This window comes from Cygnus atratus, chromosome 2, assembly GCF_013377495.2.
Source record: "Cygnus atratus isolate AKBS03 ecotype Queensland, Australia chromosome 2, CAtr_DNAZoo_HiC_assembly, whole genome shotgun sequence".
In the NCBI taxonomy this organism is placed as follows: Eukaryota; Metazoa; Chordata; class Aves; order Anseriformes; family Anatidae; genus Cygnus; species Cygnus atratus.
This window is the reverse complement of record NC_066363.1, coordinates 44,928,071-44,942,295: the sequence shown is the minus strand read 5'-3', so window position 1 is coordinate 44,942,295 and position 14,225 is coordinate 44,928,071. Positions and strand designations below refer to the sequence as shown.

Sequence of the window (14,225 nt, the reverse complement as noted above, 5' to 3'; positions counted from 1 at the left end):
CTTATATCACCCAACTGCATTTGTCCTCGAAATTAAAGCAGATCAAAAGCAACGCAAATCTTCCTGGATTAAAAATTATGCAGTTGCATGATGCTACAAACTGGCTTCAATCCAGTAAGATTTTGGATGAAAAGTGAAAGGGAAATTTTCATGAAAACATACTGGTGATGGGATCTTAAATTTAATCCATCAAACATTGCTTACAGTAAGTACAATTCAGATCTGCAGTAAACATTTAATAACACAGAGGTAGAAAGCATCATGTAATTGTTCTCTGTGCTGACACCTAGTATTTCTTAGACTAAGTAAGGTAAACAATAACATAAAATCAAGCTGATGTGGAAACTGCTATTTCATTTACAATGGTATATCCAAGGGCCTTTCAGCTTTTAGAGCTCAGCATGTGTCTCTCGCATAGTAGCTACAAATCTCTAGACTCTACAAACACTTGAACACATGAATAATTTCAATCAAGCAGTAAAATCCCATCTTCAAGTCATTGGGATTTACTTCATGAGTATGCATTTGCATTATTATTACTACTCTATTTGCTTCATAATATGTCCTCAGCGCAAGGTTATGACAAGATTAATGAAATCCAGGCAACTATCCATAGCACCATCTTTCAATTTCAGTACCTCAGCATGAAATAAGGAGATTGAAAAGACTTATCTATATTTAGATATATAGATATAAATATAGCTAGCACTGCTCCCAAGGAGACTCGGAGCCCATTTAATTGGGACTGTTGTGACTAAACAGATCCACTAGCATACTGTTTTTTTTAAAGTTCACTCATAAAATTTAAATCAACGTAGTGACACAGAACGGTTTTCACAGCTGAAATATAGTTTAATTTTGCATAACACATAGTCCTCCATTCCACTAAGCTTATTTGCCAATAAATTCATGATCTACATGCCAGAAAGCACAGAAAATGGAAACAAGTAGAGAGAAGAAAACAGCCACGTGACGAGTTCAGGGAACGCTGCATCCTGTCCAATGGAACAGAACAGTTCAGTTGGAAGGGACCTTCAAAGATCATCAAGTCCAACCGCCTGACCACTTCAGGGCTAACCAACAGTTAAAGCATGTTGTTGAGGACATTGTCCAAACGCCTCTTGAACACAGACAGGCTTGGGACACCAACCACCTGGCTAGGCAGCCTGTTCCAGCGTTTGACCAGCCTCACGGTAAAGAAATTTTTTCTCATGTCTAGTCTGAACCTCCCCTGGCACAGCTTTGTGCCATTCCTTCACGTCCTGATCTCAGTGACCAGGGAGCAGAGACCAGCACCCATCTCTGCTTCATCTCCTCAGGGAAGCCACAGAGAGCCATGAGGTTGCCTCTTGGCCTCCTCCTCTCCAGACTGGAGAACTCAAGTGTCCGCAGGACATACCTTCCAGCCCATTTACCAGCTTTGTTGTCTTCCTCTGGATACTTTCAAGTACCTTGACATTCTTTTTATACTGTGAAGCCCAGAACTGCATACAATATCCAAGGTGAGGCCAAGCCAGTGAACTGTCACACCACCAGCTTCCTAACTATTACCTATTCGCTGCTCTGCTTGGTGTCTACAGTGGCGTTACTCCAATAACTTCAAAATGTTCCAGGTACCCATCCCATGCTTCCCATCTGATGAAAATACACATATAAAGAAAGGAAAAAAAAAAAAAAAAACAAGACCTTGACATTTTTAGATAGAGAATAGATATATATAAAAGTGTACTTGCAATCTTGGCATGCTTTGATACAGCATTCAAAATATTATGTTATCAAAATTATTTAGGATCTAAAGTAGCATTTTATGCCAGTTCTCCTTTAACAACATATTCACCTTACACTTCCACAGGTTTTATCTTTTGTTTTGCAGTTAACAAAAGAAAACTTAGATGCTCAAGTATGCCAGTTAATTCTGAGTTGGTATTAGATCAACAACACCAAGCCTTCCAGAATAATGACCAAGTGGCTCAAACTTAGAAACAACCACTCAAGAACTTAATATTGGATTTTTAAATGTCAAAAAATGCCCTCCAAGTAGGAAATCTTTCCTTCAACATCTGAAGAAAAAAAAAAAAAAAGGCAAAACTGACAAACTTAAACAAAAACACTCACAGAAAAGTGAGAAGATCCTGGCAGGTACTTGTATGCCAAAGATCTTTCAAACAAACAAACAAACTTTCACTGTCCATAATCACAAGAACACAAACCTAAAACAGTTACTTGTAAAAACAGAACTTGTCTAAGTTTAGTTTCAGAACCTAAAAATAGGGTTTGGCCGTGGGGGAGGTTGGGTGCTCCACTCACTGTCAGCATCCCTCTACCTTTCTCTTTCTGTTCCAGCTGTTATCTCAGTTTACAGCTTTGAAAATTACCAACAGTTCCTTGTAGCCAAACAACCAATCCAGATGACACAATTCAGGAGGGAACCTGCACAAAAATATTGTTCTATTGCTCACAAAACCCAACGTGCAGAGAAGGAAAATGCAAGGATGAATTCTCTACCTCCAGTTCCGTCTCTCTCCGATTGATATCATCTGTAGATTGATTCAATTTTTCCAGCTCGCCCTGGAAAGAAAAAAAGAAAATGTTAAATGTGTATTAAGAAACCTGGGGGGAAAAAAATGTTTCTGAGAATGGTCATTCAGCATCCCAACAGAAAGTTCACAAGGGCTGTGGCTTACATGTTTAATGAAAACAGGAAAACTTGAGACACTTAGAATAACTTTGCCGCTGGTCTTCTATTCTGCAGCTTACAAGAAAAATAATCAGAGAAGTTCTACAGTTTTATTTTAAGGTAGTACGTTTCCTGTTCTGGGCTATTCCTCACTAGAAAAAATAAACATAAGGTACAATAATGTCTGTCCTGTTGATCAACATAGTGAGCATCTGCTAGTTTCCAGAGATACAACTCCCGCCCCCCCCCCCCAAAAAAAAACAAACATAAAAATAGCATAAACTTAGTACTATCACAGTAGCTCCAGCAAAAGCACAGCATTCATAAGAAACACATGAAAAGCATTTTACTCTGGATTTTGGCAAACCTTTCTGTAATAAAACCAGTCAATGGGACGTATGATTGTGTTTACTTAGTCTGCCTTCGTGCCAACATTTTGATCTCTAACAGCAAAACCAAAGGTGTTAAATCCTTTGAATAAATATTTACCAGAGGTGGTGTTGGCATGAATGAAGTTACCGTAAAAACAAAGCTCGCAGTTAATGACTTTCTTACCACAAAAAGCAACCCTGGGGAGCAGATTCCAATAGCCTTAATTATTTCAGCAACACGTTACTCCGTGTGAGATCCTACCCACTTCAGCAGGGGTGTCTAACTAAAGAACTACTCGCTTTTCAACCAGGGAAACGCTGAACCACGCAAACCCAACACCATAAAAACTGACGGGCGCCCGAGCTAGCGATCCCCCGCTAGGTTACAGCGACGTCTCCGGCTATGATCAGAGGGGGATTAATCCAACAACGCAGCTTCCCTGTCCTCGGAGGTCGGATCTCGTCCCCAGCTCCCAGGATTTGGAAGACACGTCCCTGCACACCCACGTTTGCTGAACCAGAAACGACCTGAACTGCCTCCCGCTGCCAGGCTAGGAAAGTTCCCGTGCTCGGAGGCAGGCACGGCACCCTATTTTTTTTTTTAGCCAAACGTCAAAACCAGCAACCGGAGGGGTGTCACCGCCGGGGTGCGGATGTAGGGCAGGTGGACACGGGCTGCCAGCGGAGGAACCTGGGGCCAAATTTAGGCCGGCAGAAGCTGAGGCAGCTCGGCCGCGGGCCTGGCTCCTCCGCCAAGCAGCCTCTGGTGAATCCTGCAAGCAGCGCTGGGGCAGAAAGGCTGACGGTGGAGGGAAGGAAAACGGGGTGGCTGTCTGTCTGTCCGTCCGTCCGTCAGCCGCGGGTGCTTGCTTCGGGGATTGGGATTTGGGGTTTGGCCGTTTTGGAAGCGGGGCTGAGCAAAAAGGCGTTTGGGAAGGCACGCACGGAGGGGAACCGCCGTCTGCCATTAAAGCTGCCTCTTAAAAAATAACAGAAACCCGCAGCGTGCTCGCTCGCCTCCCCGCGCGGAGAGGGGACGAGCTCCCCTCCCTCACCTGGATGCGGGGGTCCACCTCTTCTTCCTCCTCCTCCTCCTCCTCCTCTTCCTCCTCCTCGGGCCGCGGGCCCTCCTCGGCGGCACTGCGACCGCGCCTGGACCCCGGCTCCATGGCGGCAGCAACCGGCGGCGACACCGACAGCGACGACACGGACAGCGACACGGCCACCACCGCCGGGGCCGCCTCGGCCCGGCCCCGCCTCCGGGAAACCCCTCCCCGGCCGCAGCCCCCGGCTCTTTGTGCGCTCGCCCCGCGAGGAGGAACTGCGGGCTGGCTTCCTTCCTTCTTCCCTTCCCTCCTCCCTCCCTCCTTCCTTCCTTCCCCCTCCTCTCCTCTTCTCTTCCTTTATTATTTTTTCCCCCTCTCCCCGCCCGGCACCCCCCAAACCCTCACAAGCCAAAGTGTTGGAACCGCAGGTGTGAGGGAACACCGCCTGCACGTTGCAGATCCTTTCTCTTCTTAATTATTATTTTACTTTCAAAATAAGGGGCTTTCGGCAACCTTGAAAATAGGAATGAAAGCCAGGTTTGCCATTGTGAGGCAGCTGAGCAAGCAGCTGTTGCACCTATGCTGGATGTGGCAGAAAAAGGCATCCCAAAGCCATGTCCTTGTCGTGTGGGTGTAAAGGAACTTGGTTCCTTTTTAGCTCCAGCCTTCCTTGCTTTCTTCACCTTGCTTTCCTCAGGCACAGCCGAAAGCCCTTCTGTGGGCAGCAGCGAAGAAATACAAATTTTAAACAATGGTTTTTCTCTTCCCCTCTCACAGCAACCCCAAAGAGAGATTCACACTGTGTTCTCTCCTCATTCCAAAGGAAAACCACCTTATTTTGTCTTTTCCCTCCCAGCAGAGGGCATGGGCCACGCTACCCATATGGGAAAAATCAGGCAAGAAGTGGCAACGGGCTGAGCTGAGGCCCTTCCTCAAATCACACCAACTGTGCTGAACCACTTCCTCACTGCCTTTGGGTGGGTAGCAGGTCATTTCCAACAGGTGAGGAACACATCTCCACCTTAAAAGTGTCACTTTTCAATTTAACCCCATTTTTGTTAGAAGATTCTGCAAACAATACCAAAAAATTAAAAATAAGCAAATATTTCTTATACTTGGAGAAGAAGCATCCTCTGAGAGACTGAAGATCAAAAACAAATTTCAGCAAAACATAAGAAGATAAAAATTCACATTCCTAAGGTGAAAAAGGAGGGAAACAGAAGTATTCAAGCTCTTCCAAACAATATAAAGCAACTGGGAAGGAAAAAAAAAAAAAAAAAAAAGGAAAAGAGAGTGGCACAAACATTTGAAAATAGTATAAACATGGAAAGTGACACCAACAAACTAAAAAAAATCAAGGAACAGAGGAGGTGTTGCAAAAACGCAGATGGGTTGTTTGCAACATCTTCATTTCTCACAGCAAAAGAAATCATGTAAAGAAAAGGAAAACATCACCAACCCCAAGTGGTTTATTCTTGCTCATTTCCAACAAGGGAATTAAACTTGTGCAAACAGCCCAGAGCTTCCAGGGTGTTGGGGTGTCTCATCCCCACTGTGCTGTGCCTCACGCCAAGATGGTGATGGTCCGACATCCTAAAAGGGGCAGAGAAAACACAAAGCAGCATATGGAAGAGTTAATGCTGGCAATCCCACCCTCACCGCTTACGTTTCTAGAAAACATGGCTGTGCAGAACAGCTATGGTAGCTTCACCACTTTTCTCCAAAACCCACACGGTCTGACCCACAGCAGTGACACACAAAGCACTTCCTGCTGCTTGGGGTACCCAAATGCTCCCGTACAGACCGTGCTCTCCCCACAGGTTTTGTAACGTTTGAGCGAGGACCCTGTTGTTCCATTGCCACCATAACAGTCCCAGTCATTGTCACAGCTCAAATAAAACTAAGCCAAATTCATCAATCTGCCACCATCGTGTCAGAGCAAGCTGTTTCTTTCCACATTCGTACTTGGAACAAGCGTGCTGGGAGAGCTGTCTGCACAGCTCAGCCCTGTTCGAGAGACGGTATGAATACACAGCCCCCTTTCCCCACAGCTCCGAAAGCTCACACGCAGGCTGCTGAGATCATTTTATATCAAACCAACACATCAGGAAGGTTTATTTTTAAGGAACTGCTGAAGAACACACAGATCGTGAGTTTGCCATCACGAAGGTGTAAACAGAAAAGCAGCCTTGAGGGAGAGGTTTGAAGGAAACAAGAAAGAGAGACCACTCGGTACACGTGAATATCGATAAAGGACTCAAGAATATTATTTGCATGGTCAGTTTTCTCTCTTCCCCATGAAACAGCTCTAGCTGAAACCGCTGTCACATGCAAAGGGCAGCAGAGCCCCAGGAGCTGCGATCAGCCACCCTGCACAGCATGCAGGTGGGCTCCATGCTCTACTTAAGCCAACGCAGCACAAGAAGTAAACGGCAGATGATGGCGTTTGGGTATCACTTTCACCAAGTCATGAGTAATCTCATCCCAGCAAATGTCCTACGCAATGTGTTAAAAGTCAGAAGCCTCCCCCCAAAAAAGAAAGCCAGTCATGCTGACCTTTTCACTTCCACCCAGGTCCAATATGCACAAAGACAGCTGAGTCAAGCCTGCACAAGGATGGACCGAGACAATCTGTGTGCTTTCTCTTGCATCAATATTTCAAAACCTCGGTCCGAAGCAATGTTTGCATATCAACCGCTGTGCAGTTGAGGCAGGGAGAAACAGCACTCTCTTTCACTAAGGGGATTCTGGGGCGGTCACAGCGGAGAATTAGCGCTGACTCACTGGGTCAGGCTGCATCTTGACAAAAGTTACTCCAGAGATGGTACATCTCATCTAAAAAGGACAGAAAGATGTGCCGATGCAGGGAGAGTCATGAATGAAGCTACTTCAATGACCTTTTTAATCACACCAGGCAATGCGTGGCTGCATTGCACGACATGACAGCAGCCATTTGGGCTGCAGTCCTTGTCATCAGTGCCAGATCCCGAGTACAGAAACCTCTGGGCAAGGTGATGCTCAGGCCAAACAGCAGTCTTACTTTCAGGGGAAGCTGCTAGATGACCCCATTTTCTGGTCCCACAGAAACCTTCTGTGTACAGGCAGCACTTGGCAGAAAAAAGAGGGAAGATTCTATAAGGGAGGAGTACAGAGAGGAATTTTCTCCCTTGTTCTGGAGGATGTTTTGTAGATTAGGTATTACATCTTCTGAATAGACATTGGGGAAATACAAGTTACATTTTAAATAAAATCAGCTGGGAAGCAGTATGTATCAGTGAAGGACTGCCTAGGGAAACATACTAATGACTGTTAATAATTTAGGGGGGGGAATCAAAGCGAATGGTTAGCATAATTTAATGTATACTTGATGATGGTAGATTTTGAATGGATTTTAAGGAAGGGTTTTTTTGTTGTTTTTTTTTCAAGTCTAGTCTTACATTCAAATTTCTGCTCATACATGCCCTCAAAGCTTGCTTCTGCCCAAGCACTAGAGGCAGGAACATAAAATACAAATCAACGCTACATCTCCTTCCTCAGAAACAAGACCTACTATCTCCTCTTTTTGAACATTGATAGCGTTTAAGTACAGTTTGGGATTAATTAACACACATTCGCTTACTGAAGACACATTTGCAGTTCATGGGAAACTCTGTGGAGAAAACTGATTGAGACTGCCTTGCTTCCATAATCCCGCCTCTCTTTCCTTGAAGGGACTGGAAAAAAAGTTTTGCCCTGAAAAATTCTGCTTTTGTTGATTATGGGGCTAGAGGTTAATTTCCAACTCGCCTCAAATATTGAAGCACTATTGCAATTTGTTTTAAATAATTTACCATCAAATAAACACAGTAGTATAAACAGTCCAATTCTAAGAAAAAGGAAGAAGTGTATAAAACATGGCTCCCAAAACACGTTTATGGGTATAAAGTCACCTAAGTAATTGCTATAACTGAAGTAATCCTGAAAACCAGTTTACCATACTAACTTTGGCAATATTACACCAGAAATTAGTTTAGCCCGGGGAGATTCTCATTTAAAACCAAAGTCACCATCTCTCTCTTCCAAACTGCAGCAAAGATATTGCTCTATCAACATTCAAACCCCATATGCTTAGCTGCTTTTCAGAAGTATATTGCACATGTTCGAAACACTTTTAAACACTAAGCAGGATCTCGCCCACAATCCCAGTACATTCAAAGATCTGGTTCTCCAAGTCTTAATCTCACTGATAGGAAGCTAAACCTTTTTTTTTTTTTCCTTGAACATACAGACTGCATTTACAGAACATTTTAAATTCCCTGGATACACTCGCAGGGGGTTAAACACTTCGGAAGTGGTCAGAATCAAAACTTCTGGCTTATTTCTCAATCAAATTTTCACTCTTCCTTACTCACAATGGTTGCAGCATGATTGCACTCTGCATTTTAGGACATGTTAAGAATCAATTATTCTTTTTTACACCTTTTGTTTAGATGCAGTCACCTTTTGAACTTGCATACAAATGAAGCACACAAAGATACATTAATGGGGCCTGAGCATCTATGGTACAAACATAGATTTCCCCACACACAAGGAATGTATTTAAAGAAAATGCTACATCCCAAAATACCCTTTAGTTTCACTTCTTTTTTAACAAGAACCATTTAAGGATGATTAAAAAAATACCCTCTGGGCTTCACAAGGCTACAATGAAAGTAGGTTCATTTAAAGAGGTACAATCTATTTTCTAGCCACACTGATCTTACTATATTTCAGAAAAAAATAAATATAAGAATTATTAGCAAAATTACTATTTTGGCTGATTTCTACCGGATATACATTTGTTCCCCATGAGCTACTTTTCTTATTATTCTGAAACCTGATCTTCTTGAAGAAGCTTTATACAGATAGAGTGCAATATATATATTTTACATAAAATTTGCAAAAATGATACTATATATAGTACATGACTAACAGCTTTATGGGCTCCCCTGCTTGTTGCTGTTTCACTGGGAGAGAACCACCACCACCACAGGACTTTCTCCTCCTCCAGGCTGTCCAGGCCAGGGTGGGCAGCATGGAATTTCCCACTAGAAGTCATAGGTACAAGGACACTGTGTCTACAGAGGAGCAGAGCAGGCCCACTGCCCACCTGTCCAAAATACAAAGTCTGCTGCTTTTGCAGATTTAGGAAATACCACAGTAACACGAGAGAGTCTTCCTTGTATATGCTGCTGAGCGATAAGGAAGATCCCCTTTACGATGCCTGACACTTGAACAGGGAAAACCCTATACTGCATCCTTTCAAGTTGAACGTATTCATGGAGGCTCGCCGTCCTGCCATCTGCTTTCCTCGATAAGTCTCCCATCAGTTTCGATGGGAGCAGGATCAAGTGCGAAGGTGCTGGTCTGTACTCAGAATAAGGCCTTAGACAAGAAGTGTTGCCTTGTGAGAGCCAAAATGAGATGCAAGATCCATTCTCCTCTACCCAGCCTGATAATTCAGTAATGCTTCTGTAGTGATCCAGATACATCATTGCTATTCAGTACAAAAACACCCACCTTCATCTTTTATTCTTTGTTCTTACGCAAACCACTTTTAAAACATTTATTTAAAGAACAACCTCTACTGTCCAAATAACATAAGCCATATGCAAGAACGTATCTCATTTTCCAGTCCTTTGTTTGTTTAATGTTCAGACAGATTACATATCTGTGCCTATTTAACTATATTAGCAGGTATCTCACCGGTAGATTTAAAGGGTAAAATCCCCTCACTGGTCCCTTGCCACCAGGCCACACTGCTCATGACACTGAGTGCAACACTGACAGGTGAATACAGAAATCCCTGCAACGCAGCACTACAAAAACGTGATGGTAAACACGAAACCCCAGCTAGGGAAGCTCAGATGGGCCCAGTTCAGAGTATTAACTTGACCAATATAGTCCAGTGGGAGTCACAGTTGCTCAAAGCTGGCAGATTTGTCAGCCCTTCCCTCACACAGGATCCCCACTTGTACATTCGGCACAGAGTTTCCCAGCTCAGGAGAAAGGGGCTCTCACACCTCCCCGCTGCATGCAATGCTCCTCCTGAGAAGTGCTTTGGGGCACTGCCCCGTGCTTCTCCCTGTGACCAAGGAGGCATCTCCTGTGGAGCGAGGCTACCTCGTGTGTGCAGGATGGAAGCACAGCTCTGCACAAGAGCGACCTCATGGCTGCTAAAAGCTCCCTGACCACAGACTTTGCTTCTCAGTAATCTTGCCACCAGACAGGAAATTCACTGATCTCCCATTTTAAGCTGATGAGCATACAGCATTAACAACGTGAGCCTCCAGAGCACTTTTCATCAGAGGACCTCAGAGCACTCCACCACCAGCTATTCGGGGAAGCTTTCCCTTTGTTTTCCTGCACAAATCCCACATCATAGAGGTACTAATTGATTAAATAGAGGGAAGCAGCAGAGATATTTCAAGTACAAGATGGCCCAGAGAACCACAGAAACAGACTGAAAATAAATTTTCAAACAGGAGGCTGAGTAGCCCAGATAGCTATAGAAAGGCAGAGGGATTTGGGACCTCATTATCATCATGGCCAATTAATGTGCAAAGAGAAAAGGCAGAAACCAGTGTGTATCTAGAGAAATAAAAGACAGGGGCTGGCAACCACTCAGGGGAACTCCTGCCTCGGAGTTGTGGAGAAAAAACAGCAGCCAAGGGGGAAGCCCAGAGATGGGGACAGGCCCTTCCAAAGCCAAGCCCAATTAGCAAGGCATTCACCAAGGTCTTTGCACAGTCTCTGTGCTTCCTAACCGTGTCTGGCTGAGCTGTAAGTCATGATAGGAGAAATGGGAAGTGTTTCTCTACCCCCCTCTTTAGTATCCTTCTGAGGCTCGTTATAGCCTAATTTACCTTGTGCCAGAAAATATGAGCTTATGCAGCATCTAGACACAGAAACACGTGTCAGTGTAACTAATCTGAGTTTCATGCCTGCATGATGGGTCCACGCTTTGAGTGTCTCCTAAGTAAGGAAACACAAAAGCCATTCAAATACTCAGATGTAAAAATCCGTATCAGCTCCATAGAGGTCAGATGCTTCCTGTGTACCAAGAACCTTTGTCCCCTCTCCCACCATTAATAGCAAGGTTTTCTGCCCCCCACCCACCACCTGGCAGAATCGCAGTCTTCAGTGCTTCCCATTACATAAAAACCAAGCGACTGAGCACATTGTGTGTGGGAGTGAAGCAGAGTCTGCTTTAGCACTCAACTTCGTACTTCAGGAGGAGAAGCAGTGCCTGTCTGTGCTCCCTTTCCTGCCCGCCCTGCATGCCACAGGCTCCGGGCACCGCTGCAGAGCGGCCTACGTGCCCTCCCGCTGGGGTCACCGACAGCAGCCCGGCCCCGGCAGCTCAGAGCTAGCTCCAGGGCTGTGAGACCTGCCCGGGTGCAAAGTCGGTGACACGGAAGGTTCTGAAGGCTCACTGACAAAGCTGTGCTGCCAGCAGCGTCCGAGCAATGGCCTCACATCTCCTAAAGCTGAATGAACACTTTGGGATTGTGATGTAGATATAGGATCTCTCCCTGTCATCTCTGCTCCTTCCTCAGCTCTGCCATCTCTACTTCTACCTCACCACTCAGGCTCAGTCTCTTCTTTTCCACAGTCTTATCACCTTCCCCTTCTTTCTTCCACCTCAAGTATCATTAACTCCTTTAATTCATTTGCCCTTGTCCTTCCTTTCTCTTTTTCCCTTCTCCTGACCTGCCAGCTTTACATCCTGGAAATCCCTCTCTTAGAGGCAGCATTTGCTGTTCACTCTCCCTGGCTGAGGTTTTTCCTCTCATATCCCTCTTTCACCCCATCTCCCACCCACTTCATCACACCCCAACTTTCCACCACCACAACACAGTCTCAGTGGCGCTCTCTGAGCCTTGCAACCCAGACCACATGCCAACCTGCGGGCTGCCCTTCGCCCATCCCACTCCTCATCAGCCCTTCCCCACAGGTCCCACAGCCACCCAACACTTTGCTGCTGCTGCCTCCATAAACCAGAGGCTGGGGGTAGGTCTGAGCCACCCAGCAAGGAACGGAGGCAGCAGCACCAAGACATGGTGTAGGCTCTGCAAAAATGAAAACAAAGTTGCCCACTGCTCTGGGGACTTCTGAGGATGAGGGAATATCCCTACCGCCTCTGCAACTTGACATTATGTTTGGAAAGTAGAGCACAGATATAGAAAAAGGGGTCTGCAGAGTTTTGTGACAGTGAGTGGTTCAGATCTCCATCAGCTGAGGAGCGCTATAGGCACAATGTCAGATCTTTAAAGTTACCAGATCACAGGCACCTGATTCTGGTCTCAGTATAAACTGAACTGCTTCATATTTTTTTCTTTTACTAGTTCTAGACCTAGGGTAAAGAATATTAACTCAACACCACTAAAAGTCTCTTTCCAAGGCCAGGCTAGCTCTGGTCTCTCCCAGATGGCAAAAACAAGCGTTATAACAGAGAATGCTAACAGAAGTGGCTTTGGGTAAGAGACCAAGAGAAGACCTCTTCTAGTATTATTGTTGTATCTACTTTCCAAACAAACCTGTGAAAATATGAGGAGGCTAAATGACTGCAAAAAGGCCACACATAAGAATCTCATGGCAAAATTAAAAATCAGACTTCTAGTCACTTACTTTAATTCTAGCTTCACCTCTCCTCTAAACTTTCCTTTTTAGCATGCTTCACCCTTGCTCCATTTCCCTAGTTCTGCAAAAGGTCTTCTCTCGTTTTGAACTAGAATTGCATTTTTAGCACCCATGCCTTATTGCATAGTTCTTGAAAAACTTACTAAAATTCCCATAGCAGAAGTTACACAGTAAAACAAATTCCCCAAAAAAGCAAGCCTTGGTATGGCAATAAATTAATTCAAAAACAGGTTTTGCTTGTTTACATATGAACTATAGCATCACTATTACTGTTAGCCATGGTTCAGCACAAGTGTATGTGCAAACGATGTAGCTACAGCATTTTGACTCACTTTGGGGATGTGTCTCCTTGCCTGTTGCAGATACTGGAGAATTCTTGCAGTACAGTCTGGAGTACACTTATCCTCATCAGAGCAGTCTCTTTTATCACAAAAAAAAACACACTTAACCCTAGGAAAGAATAAAGTATGATGTTGCAACTTCATCTCTACTGAAATCTCTCTGATATGAGGGCAGTTTTATAAACCTGCTTGATAAGAGTTTGTAGGGTCAAAAGAGAAGCATTTCACCTTGGGTGTCCCTGCAGCCCACCCATTGGTCAGAAAACTCATTTTCCCTCTCGTTTGTTTGTGGGTTGTTTTTTTTTTTTTTTTTTTTTTTTTTAGACACCTTCTAGACTTCTAGAGGTGGAGATACGTAGGGTTGCTACATGCCAGGCAACAATTGCTTCAAACAGCTGGATTCTAAAACTGCTCCCTTCCCTGTCCCAAAAGGCCATTCATTGTTTTGTTTCCCTTGCTCCATTGGCACAAGGAGGAAAGGTGGCATTTCCCTCATTCTCAGCCACTGACTGCGTCAGAACAGCACTTTTCCAGCTCAAATGTGCAGACAGGCCATGTCCTGGCTGTAATAGGTGGTGTATATCTCAGGAGCAAGCTCCACAACAGCAGGAAGACATAAGGGAGCATGCTTCAGCCCTCCGGAAAGTCCTGCCCAAGAGGACCATGAGGAGCCAGACAGAATGTCCTTCATTAACGTGCAGATGAACACAGATCATATTCATGAGGACCATGTTTCTCTGATCTAAAACGTGACCCCTGAGCTTCCCTTTTAGCTCCTTTGGCCTTTCCTCCAGTTTGCTTCCACCTTTCATTTCCTCCAGTCCCACAGGGTAACTCCTTGCAAGTGAGCTGCTGGCAAAAGATGCTGTGCACCTCTGCACCCACATTTCCAACAAGCTGCCAAGGCACAAGCAACTCTCACATGATGAAAAGTATCTGAATGTCCTGGATATGGTAGGCATGATAAATACTTGGGGCAGGTTCTGGTAGGATGGTGGGATTTGACATGTCCAAAAATTGATCTGAAAGGGTGCCTTCATTTCTCTAAGCTTTTCACATTGCTTTTTGTAAAAAGGAGTATTCAGGCACTGTGTCTAGTAAAGGAGAGCGTGTGTGGGTGCTTTGCTGC

General features: G+C 44.7%; 1 protein-coding gene across 1 annotated transcript in view; it reads right to left on the bottom strand.

Annotated features, from left to right (window-relative positions):
* The window catches only part of SH3BP5 (SH3 domain binding protein 5), a 48,576-nt gene extending 44,168 nt beyond the window's left edge, over positions 1-4,408 (bottom strand). Inside the window, exons 1-2 of the mRNA XM_035549681.2 lie at positions 4,104-4,408; positions 2,506-2,568 (exon numbers count right to left, since the gene is read on the bottom strand). Coding sequence (XP_035405574.1) covers positions 2,506-2,568; positions 4,104-4,217 — 177 coding nt within the window. The 5' untranslated portion in view covers positions 4,218-4,408. The remainder of the gene's footprint in view (positions 1-2,505; positions 2,569-4,103) is intronic.
* Positions 4,409-14,225: the final 9,817 nt, after the last annotated feature.